The 10149-nt window shown below is 34.4% G+C and overlaps 1 protein-coding gene across 1 annotated transcript in view; it reads left to right on the forward strand.

The window, feature by feature from the left end:
- SNX13 (sorting nexin 13) overlaps nucleotides 1-10149 on the forward strand; it is a 116199-nt gene that overhangs the window by 82289 nt on the left and 23761 nt on the right. Inside the window, exons 18-19 of the mRNA XM_007946122.2 lie at nucleotides 2224-2331; nucleotides 4545-4655. Coding sequence (XP_007944313.2) covers nucleotides 2224-2331; nucleotides 4545-4655 — 219 coding nt within the window. The remainder of the gene's footprint in view (nucleotides 1-2223; nucleotides 2332-4544; nucleotides 4656-10149) is intronic.

Raw genomic sequence — 10149 nt, forward strand, 5'->3', positions numbered from 1 at the left:
TTCTTTTATTCAACAAATATTTCCTGAACACTTTCTGTGCACTGCTCTCAATGCTGGGGATGTAACAGTGAAGAAGACAGACCAATTTGTTACCCTCCAGAAGCTTACATTCCAGTAGATACTGTACATTTATGTTTTACTGGATCAACTGCATATAAATATAGATAAAATACTATATGTACTCATCATATAAAATAGTATATTGAATATTTGTTAAGAAAGCTGAATAAAAATATATAAGGTAATATACAGGATATGAAGAAGTTTTAAATCCTAATATAATGTAATAGTGTATTGAGTTTCTATAGAGTATAAAAATCTCTCCAATTTTCCTTACTGTTCTAATAACAATATTTGAGAAAACTGTTAGATGTGTTTGTTTCTGTTCCAGACATAACTTAATTAAAAAAGGAGTTTGTTTTGAGAGGTTAGTCTTTAAAGAAAACAACTGGTATTATTGTGATGTTTATGTAAGTTTTTTTTTTTTTTTCATTAATAAGATTTAATTTTAAAGTTTCTGAAAACAATTGTTACAATGTAACAGATACTGTCACATTACCAAGGAGCCCTGGTGGTGGTTAAGTGGTGGTGCAGTGGTTAAGCCCTTGCTGTAACCAAAAAAGAGGAGCTCTGGTAGCATAGTGCCTAAGGCACTTGATTGCTAACCAGAAGGCTGGCAGTTCAAACCCACTAGCCACTCCTTGGAAAGAAGATGGGGCAGTCTACTTCCGTAGTGATACTGCCTGGGAAACCCAAGGAGGGGTCGCTATGAGTCAGGTCCAACTCGGTGGCACATAACAACAACATGACCAAAAAAAGTTGATGGTTTGAGTCTACCAGCCAACCTGAGGGAGAAAAATGTGGCAGGCAGTCTGTTTCCATAAGGATTATGGTCTGGGAAACCCAATGGGGCAGTACTTTGTCTTACAGGGTCATTGTGAGTCAGAATCCACTCGCAGTAGGTTTGATTTTTCCTGTTTTTTTTTGGGTCATTTTACCTTGGTAATGCCAGAATAAACTTTACATTCTACAAAATTAACTTGGTAGTTTAAGATAGTATAGTTCAGTAATATTCCAGGAAATTAAATATTCTTAGGAACCTGAAAGAGTATATTTACCTCTTTAAAGTAGTGATTTTTTTTTTTAAGTTTAATTCGTATAACCAGATAAACTCTCCATTGAACAATTGGTATTCAAGGAGAATCCATTCTAATACTTTAGTGAGTCACCAGATTTTTGGATATCACTACAGCATAACATTTTTTCTGTAAGTTGCCTACCCTTGTTAGTTTTTCTTGTCACGATTGGAGCAGTTCCCGAAAGAACTGCTTTACTTTTCATATATAATATACGATTAATTTATTCACATTTTAGTTCCAAGCAAATATCAGTTGTATAATTTAATAATTTACCAGAATCTTCCAGTATGGGGCTAAAAATTATCCTACTCCAAGTTTCAAATTGTAGGCTGTTGGCCAGGTCAGTCACTAACTAAATGACTTTGCCTATACACTGTTTTAGCAGCTAACATGTTTAATATTTGGTTTCAAAGGTCCACTGAAATATTAAGTCTGTAAATGCTAAACTTACTATATACACTTACTTGGTGATTTTATGAAGATACATAGTAATGGGTCTTTTTTCTTAGTATAATCTATGAGTTTCTTATGAGATTGGTGTGGGAGAAGTATCAGAATTGTATACATTTAGAGTTGTAACATAGCTGCTATTTATATTTTGATACTTGACTTTTCTACTTCTACAAATTAATGCTTAGAGTCATTGATACAAAAAAATGTTTTTACTAGATCTTATAAAAAAAAATAGAAACTCATAATTGATCATGAAAATTTTATCTGCTAATACTTTATTTACAAGTCAAAGCATTGTAAATGAAAATATTTTTTAAACCTTTTCTTAGGAATATTTTGAACAGTCTCAAAATTAAGAAAGAATAATATAATGAAACCTCATGTGCCAATCACCTAGCTTCATCAATTATCTTCATTTTCAATCTTAGTTGAAATATTTATTATAAATAACATTAAAACTGTGTTTTGGACATATTGGGCAATATTTTTCTATTTTTGAAGTTTTCGTAATATAACAAAGCATATTACAATTATTTAAGATGTTTTTTATATTAAGAGAAATTGGCACTTGGAAGATTTTTTTCTCTTATGAATAACTGAAGAAGACTGTTAAATGTATTTTGTCTTATAGTTTGAAAATCTATCAAGCATATTGAAGCTTCCTGGTAAAAAGACATTTAATAATATGGATAGAGATTTTTTAGAAAAGAGAAAAAAAGATCTAAATTCATATTTGCAGGTAAGCCCATGTTTTTTATTTTTATATTTAAATTTACATTTAATTTATATTACTATACTTTAAATACATATTTAATTTGTTGTTATATTTAAATGAAAAATTTTTAATACAGCACACAGATATAGCAGATTTTCTACATACTCACTGTTAGGAATGTTGCTGCTTTCATGTTTGAATGAACACACATATATACTCATCACTTCTAGATTATTGCAAAGTGTAGGTATTTTATGATAGATTAAACAGTTAAATGTTTCTAAATCAGTAGGTGGTAGCTCATTATGTTATATCCAAAGCTTTAAAATAAACTAACAAAACTAGTTGGTGTTGAGTATATTCCAGCTCCTGATAACTTCTTGTCTTTTAGAATAATAGGATTTTTTTTTAAGTTTTACTGGACTTTGGGTGCAAATTTACAAAGCAAATTTATTTTCTATTCAACAGTTCATGCACACTTGATTTCACACCCTGCCATCCCCAACTGTAAAAAACTCTCCTTCCTTGCATCTCATCACTGTGAACTACCTGCTTGCTCCCTGTGCACTTCTTAACATTTCTACGCATTCCTGTCTGTCCAGCTTTCCTTCTATGTGAATGTGGCCTGTCTGGTGTCTCATGGCTGACTGTTCTAAGGGGTGCATCTCTCCATAGGGTTTTCAGTGGCTGTGATCTTTCAGAAATAGATTATCAGGTCTTTCTTCTGAGGTATCTGTGGGTGAATTTGAACTGCCAACCTCTCAGCTATTAGCCAAGCATTTAACCATTTACGCCACCTGAGGACTCTGTACCCAAGACTAGCAGATTTTAGTTCTCAGAAATGTTTGTAGCTGCTTCCCATGACTCAGAATGATTTTAAGGATTCTAAAATTATAAGATAGTTCTAGAGAAGACTAGATCTGAGGGACTATTTCTAGTGTGTACATCTGGACATGTCGATTTCTTTTATGGAATAACAAAACATGTCTTACAAGTTACTGATTACATAAATGAATTCCAGAAATAACTTTGTTTTTGATCCGAGTGCTCAGATGCCAGATATAATAGTAATAATAATATCACTTTATCATTTTTTATATTAATTATTGTTCTGTAAAACTTTCTCACTTATGAGGCAAGGCATCAGCCCAAGTATACAGTATTCTATTACTTAGCTCCCCACTCCACCTTTAGAACAGAGATCAGCAAACAGCCTGCTGACAAAATCTAGTCTACTACCTCTTTTATTAACAGTTTTATTGGTGCACAGCCACACTTACTCATTTACTATTGGATTAGACTGTTTTTTTTGCATTATAACAGTACCATTGAGTATTTGCATCAGAGACTTTGGACCACAAAGCCTAGAATAATTTACTGTCTGACCCTTTATAGAAAAAGTATGCCAAACCTTGCCTTAAAATTTCATGAAATTTATCTAATACTGGATATTTCTTTCTCTCTGTTGTAAAGTGTAACTCTGATTGTGTTTGTTTATAACAATAGTTGTAATTTTTTGCATTATTATGTACTTAAAGAATACCAAAAACTATATAAATCTCTGATAGTATTTACCTTTACCTGCTCTTTTCTTAAAGCTGAATATCTGATATCATTGGTATGATTCTTGTCAGATGTTCTCATTTTTTTTTAAAGTGTAAACTTCAATTACATCAAAATCTGTATCAGTGTTTTATAAGATTTAGAAAATGACCACTTCTACAATATGGTGCCATAATGTGTCTTTTTAATGTGGCTGTACCATATTCTTCTTAGCTAAGGAACTCAGTATGCCAAAACATGTTGCATGGAAGGAACTAAGCTAGAATGTTAAGTTATATCATTAGCAGTTGTTAAAGCAATGGTATTTTGTTTTGGTACTTTATATTAATAGTAACTTTAAAATTATTACATAAATAACATAGCAATTTTCTAATGTAGAAATTCTTAGTATATAGCAGCTATACAGCCTGAAAACAGAAAAGTAATTGTATTTGGAGAATTACGACATTACATGCATTGAAAGTCAAAATACCAGAATAGGAAGAATATACAATACATCAGACTGTTAATGGTCATAAAATTGTAGGTGATTTTATTTGAACTGTATGACTGTATCCTCAAAATATAAAAATTAAAATTCTTTAAGATACATTCTTAACATTTTACTATATAAAATTATAAACAATAGTTAACATCCAGTATCCTATCAATTTTGACTTTCTTTTTCCTGTTAGTTATTATTAACTCCTGAAATGATGAAAGCATCCCCAGCTTTGGCTCACTGTGTATATGATTTCCTTGAGAACAAAGCCTATAGTAAAGGGAAAGGCGATTTTGCTCGCAAGGTAAGCATACATACCATTCACCGTTTTTTGGATCTGTTTTTGTACTTTGTTCTTAATAAAAATAAATACACTTTAGATTTTTATGTGTGTATTTTAAAACTAAGAAATTTTACTAAGTCATCATAAGCATATTTATCTTCTATGCTTTATTAAGCCTATTAATATATGTATGTGTAGTATAATACATCTACTATGGGTAAACCCCTGCCTTTACATGTAGATGTCAGACTTTTGAAATGGTACATTAAGGAAATTTTGCCTAAAACAGGTCACAAATTTTTTTTTATTAGCTTGTGAAGGAAATGTCTCCTATTGGTGGGAATGTTTCTTACTTGGAATAAAGATAAGGAAAGTGTTAAATGAGATATGTCCCTGAAAATATATATGCCTCTTGAGTAAGCTCTTTATTATTTAAAATCTCACTGGGGATATAAGACCTTTACTTGAAATAAGATGATAGGTTAGGACAGTAAATGATTAGTGTTCAAATGGGTTGAGATAGCTCAGTGAGTTAAGAATATAAGTTTTGGAATCAGACAGCCTTAAGGCTTAAATCCCTGCCCAGCCATTTATTAGCTGTGGCCTTGAGCAGCCATTTAAATTTTATCTTCATTTCCCTCGAGAAATAAAGATGTTTATTCTCATTTTAAAGCATCATACAAATCAAATGAATTCCCTTTCTATTATTACAGTATCTGGCATGTAAGTAAGCTCTGAATAAATGTTTACTCGTAGTAGTAGCAGGGGTAATAGAAGCAGTTGTCAAAGGGCTAGTGTAGACAAAATTTGTTTCAGACTGTGTAATCAGGGTATTTTATATTTCTATAAGGTGAAACATTTCTAAGTGAGCTACACAGTAAGTTGCCTTGACTGTTTGCTGAACTAAAATGAGCATTGATTGTGCAAGTCTAAAGGAGATCCGGTGGTGCAGTGCCTAAGGCATTTGACTGCTAACCAGAAGGTTGGTGGTTCAAACCCTCTAGCTACTCTGTGAAAGGAAGTCTGGGAAATCTACTTTTGTAAGATTTACTGCCTCAGAAACCCAGTGAGGGTTGCTGTGAGTCGGAATTGACTCAATTGAGTCTTTTGTGTGTGTGTTGTGTGTGTGTGTGTGCTAGTCTGTGAATACCCCGAAAGTCAAGGAGAGGAGTCTTACATTTTATCCTGTTTGTAGAAGAAAGCCATTAGAGGAAAGGGTTTTAAGCAAGGAGCTATGATTAAACTCTAGATGAAAATATTCTAGTAACTGTATACAAAATTAAAGATGGGAGGTTTGGAGGCTAGAAGAATAGTTAAGATATTCTTACATTAAGCATCTAAAAAGGGTATAGTGTAAGAATTTAAGGTGAAGGGGTAGATATAAGAATATGCTTAATGAAAAAAATAAGACTTGGTGAATAATTTCTTGTAAGTTATTAAGACTAGGAATTTTACAGTTTGAACAATAAGATAATAATAGTAATTGATGATAATACATAGAACAAAATAAATGCCCATGAATACACTCTGGAATAACTAAGTAATTGGAGAGAGAAGGGGCAGTTCTTCCTTATAGCAGAATCTCAATATCAGAGTCATGGAAATAGAAAATCTTTATTTGGCAAACACAGAAATTATTTCAGGGTGCTATAATTTGTGGACAAAATATGATAGGATGTTTGTGTAGTTCCTGAGTACCCCTCTTTCTACAAGATACTTAACAATTACAGAAGGAAAACAATAATCTTACACTGGAGAAACGTGGCAGATAACACATGAACTAAGTAATCAGATGAGTTTAGTAATGAGATGTATTGATAGCATGTACTTCTTGATACAATGCATTAAAAAAAAGTATACCATTGCTTCTTTAGTATTTTTGCCAAAAATGCATAACCTGAATTTAATCACAAAATTCCAGACAAATCCAAATTGAAGGACACTTTATGAAATAACTGGCCAGTAATTCAAAAGTGTTAAGGTCATACTGCCCCATATTGGGTTGGAAGAGATTGAGGATACATGACAGACATTTAAATTTGCTTCTGTATCCTGGATGGGATTCTGGAACAGAAAAGGAACATTAGTGACACATTTGGCAAAGTAAGATGGAAATTGGTAGATTAGTTAGGTATTGAATTAATGTTTACTTACCAAGTTTTGGTAATTGTACTATAGATGTTAGTAATACTCTGTTAACCTTTGTAGAAACTGGGTAAAAAGTATACAGGAAACATCATTATTTTTGCTTTTTTTTTTTTTTTTTATAAGTCTGAAATGATTTCAAAGTGAAAGTGGAAACAAACAACAACAATAAAAAACACTTCCCCTGCCATTCTTTCTCTCAAGAAATTTGGGGTTTTCAGCTGTATTTCCTTTTTTGTTATTATTAAATTGCAGTTTAATATTGTTTTCCTTAACTATATTTCACTAAAAGTTAGTAGCTGTTAGAGAAAATTATCTGCAAGCCTTTTGTTGGCAGGTATTCAGAGCTTGAGAAATCCTTTGTTGTTCTTAGTTGCTGTGGAGTTGACTCAGATTCATGACAAACCCTTGAGTAGAAACTGTTCAGAGTTTTCAGCACCATGACCTTTCAGAAGTAGATTGCCAGACCTGTCTTCTGAGGTGCCCTTGGATAGGTTTGAATCCATGAATTTTCAGCTAGTAATTGAACGCTTAACCATTTGTCCCACCTAGGGCCTCACAATAATCCTTTCTAATGCATAAATTTGGTCACGCAATTTTTTCTAACTTTGAAAAATCTGTGGGCCAATTCCCAGAAAGGGTAACTGGCAGAGAGTCTTTGTGTACACAGTATCTTTCTATTCAGTTTAACGCTTTCATAACCTGTAGTATAAATAAGTACCACTTACACTTTCTGCCTCTGAGGTTTCTTGGGAGGCTTTTTTCCCCACATATATAGTATGTGCTGTCTCAGGTCAGATGCTTGTGTAGCTGAATGAAGCAGAAGGAAGTTCGTTGTTATGTTCAGTTGCTGTTGTTTCAGAGCTTATTGTATGAGGTGGTGCATCCTGGAGGAGTGATTGTGTAAAACGTTTGTTTCTTTGAACTTCTGCACACTGAAATAAGGCTTGTAAGAATATTTAGTGTTTACTGTGTGTCATAGTGCCTAAGGCATTTGACTGCTAACCAGAAGGCTGGCGGTTCAAACCCATCAGCTACTCCTTGGAAGGAAGGTAGAGCATTCAACTTCCGTAGTGATATTGCTTCGGAAACCCAAGGAGGGGTCACTATGAGTTGGATCTGACTCCACGGCAGTGGTTGCATTGCGTTTTGTTTTGTGTGTGTCAGTGGGAAAGTGTGGTATTCAAGATTGGGTAATATTCAAATGAATATTTTTTCTATGCCTCATCCCTCTTACCCTACCACCGTAGTCCATTGGGACATATGTGCCCCACATAATAATTTATCAGCATCCATCTATACCTACCAAAAATTTACTCAGTGATTCAGCATACATTGTTATATATAAAATACATATTACAAATATATCTATATACACACACACACAGTCTTACAAACAAAAGCTAATTAGTCAATGAAAGGGTAGTGTTGAATACATTGTTGAGTAAATTTGATTTATAGTGACCCTAAAGGACAGGGTAGAACTGCCCTTCAGTGTTCCAAGATTGTACATCTTTATAGAAGCAATACCTTTCTCCCACGGAGCAGCTGGTGGATTGGTGGATTGGAACAGCTAACTTTTTGATCCATTGCCCCTCCAGGGCTCCTAAGCTACAGTTAGGGCTCTGAATTTAGGTTAAAATTCCATCATATGTTTCATTACCAATACAGATAACTCAATTGAAATGATACTTGAATGAAGAGATAACGTATGTGTAAGTCAGGCTGAGTATATGCTGTGCTGGCGATCTGTAATTTACTCTTCTGCCTGATACTTTGCAAATTTTTTCTTCCTCTTTTTTCCTACATCTCTTTTAAGACAAAATTTGGAAGTTGTTATCTTACAGTGACAATATCTGCTTTTATGTCTCTGAAATCCTGCTTCTTTCAAAGGCAGGTATCAAATTATACCTAGGGTTTTGATCTTTACCTCTCTTCGTCCAAATACAGATGCTTGAGCTTTACTCTGAGAAATTGATTCTCTAGATCTGAGATTATTTTGTGTAACTTATGATACAGATTTAGATCCTCTTCCATTGAAGGAGTTTCAGTGTTAGCCCCATTCCTAGATAATTTGTAAGTTTATATTCATCTAACCAACTGTAAAGATTGTATTGGCTGAGCCCAAGTTTCTGCTGTGACATATTAGATGTATAAAATTCCAATAATTTTGATGATGTTCAATCACTTTTTAACTTCTAGGTTTTAGATTAAGGTGAATTCATGTCTTTTATGCTTCTAAAATTCATCATCTGTGGACAGCATAACTTATTAGAAAGGTGGCAGTTTCCCCTCATCATAACAAATTATGGAAACATTATGAAGAATGGGAATTCTAGAACAATTTATTGTGTTTATATGGACTCTGCATGCATCAATAGGCAGTCACTCAGTCAGAATGAGGTTGCATATATGTCTGTATATATATGTGACTACATATACAATCAAATACATACACACACATATAAATATATGATATGACTACATGAAGAAGAATGTAGCATCAGAATTGGTAGAAGAATCATTAACAACCTGCATGCAATATGCAGATGGCACAATCTTACTTGCCAAAAATGAAGACAGCTTGAAGCACTTATTGATGAATGTAAAAGACTATAGCATTCAGTATAGATTACACCTGAACATGAAGACAGTGGGCATCCTCACAACTGGACCAGTATGACAGTTTGCTTGGCTGGGCCTGGTTTGAGTGTCTGGGCAGCTGGATGTAGTTATTCCCATTGTAAGACTGGTAGTCATCTCCATGGTGAAGTCTGCTGTGAGCAGCTGAGTAGCTGCCTTAGGGATATGGTCTGTTTCCAGTATATTAGAAGCTTTGAGAACGGTCTCTGAGCTTTTTGGCACATCTGGATCCTGAATTTGGCTGAGTCTTCATCTCAGTGGCCTGCCATGTTTTCTGCTGATACTAGAACTGTTTCTGGACTTGGATTAGTGACCTGCCATGTTGCTTGATAACCTTGGGACTGTGCCATTTTACTTGTCAACTTTGGGTTTGTCTGCCTTAGCAGCAGCAGCTGCTTACATAAGGAGACATCTCCTGCTCCAATGGGCTCCAAGAGCAGGAGGTAGAGCTGAAGCCCAAGGTTGAGGGGCCTTCACCCACCCTAGCCTCCTAAACTTTAAGAGAATAAATCTCTCTTTGTTAAAGCCAGCCACTTGTGGTATCTATTATAGTAGCACTACCAAACCACTTTCCCTTGTTACCCTCCCAAGAGGGACCGGGTCTCCGGGAGCAAGGTAAGCACGGGCGGGCTTGTGCTTAGTCCCCGGGAGCAAGGTAAGCACGGGCATAGCACAGAGTAGCAGGCCGAAAGAGCAGGAGAAAGGGGTAAAACCCAGGAAGCCAAAG

This window comes from Orycteropus afer, unplaced genomic scaffold (genome assembly GCF_000298275.1).
Source record: "Orycteropus afer afer isolate SDZICR_OR568_19922 unplaced genomic scaffold, OryAfe1.0 scaffold00008, whole genome shotgun sequence".
Classification (NCBI taxonomy): domain Eukaryota; kingdom Metazoa; phylum Chordata; class Mammalia; order Tubulidentata; family Orycteropodidae; genus Orycteropus; species Orycteropus afer.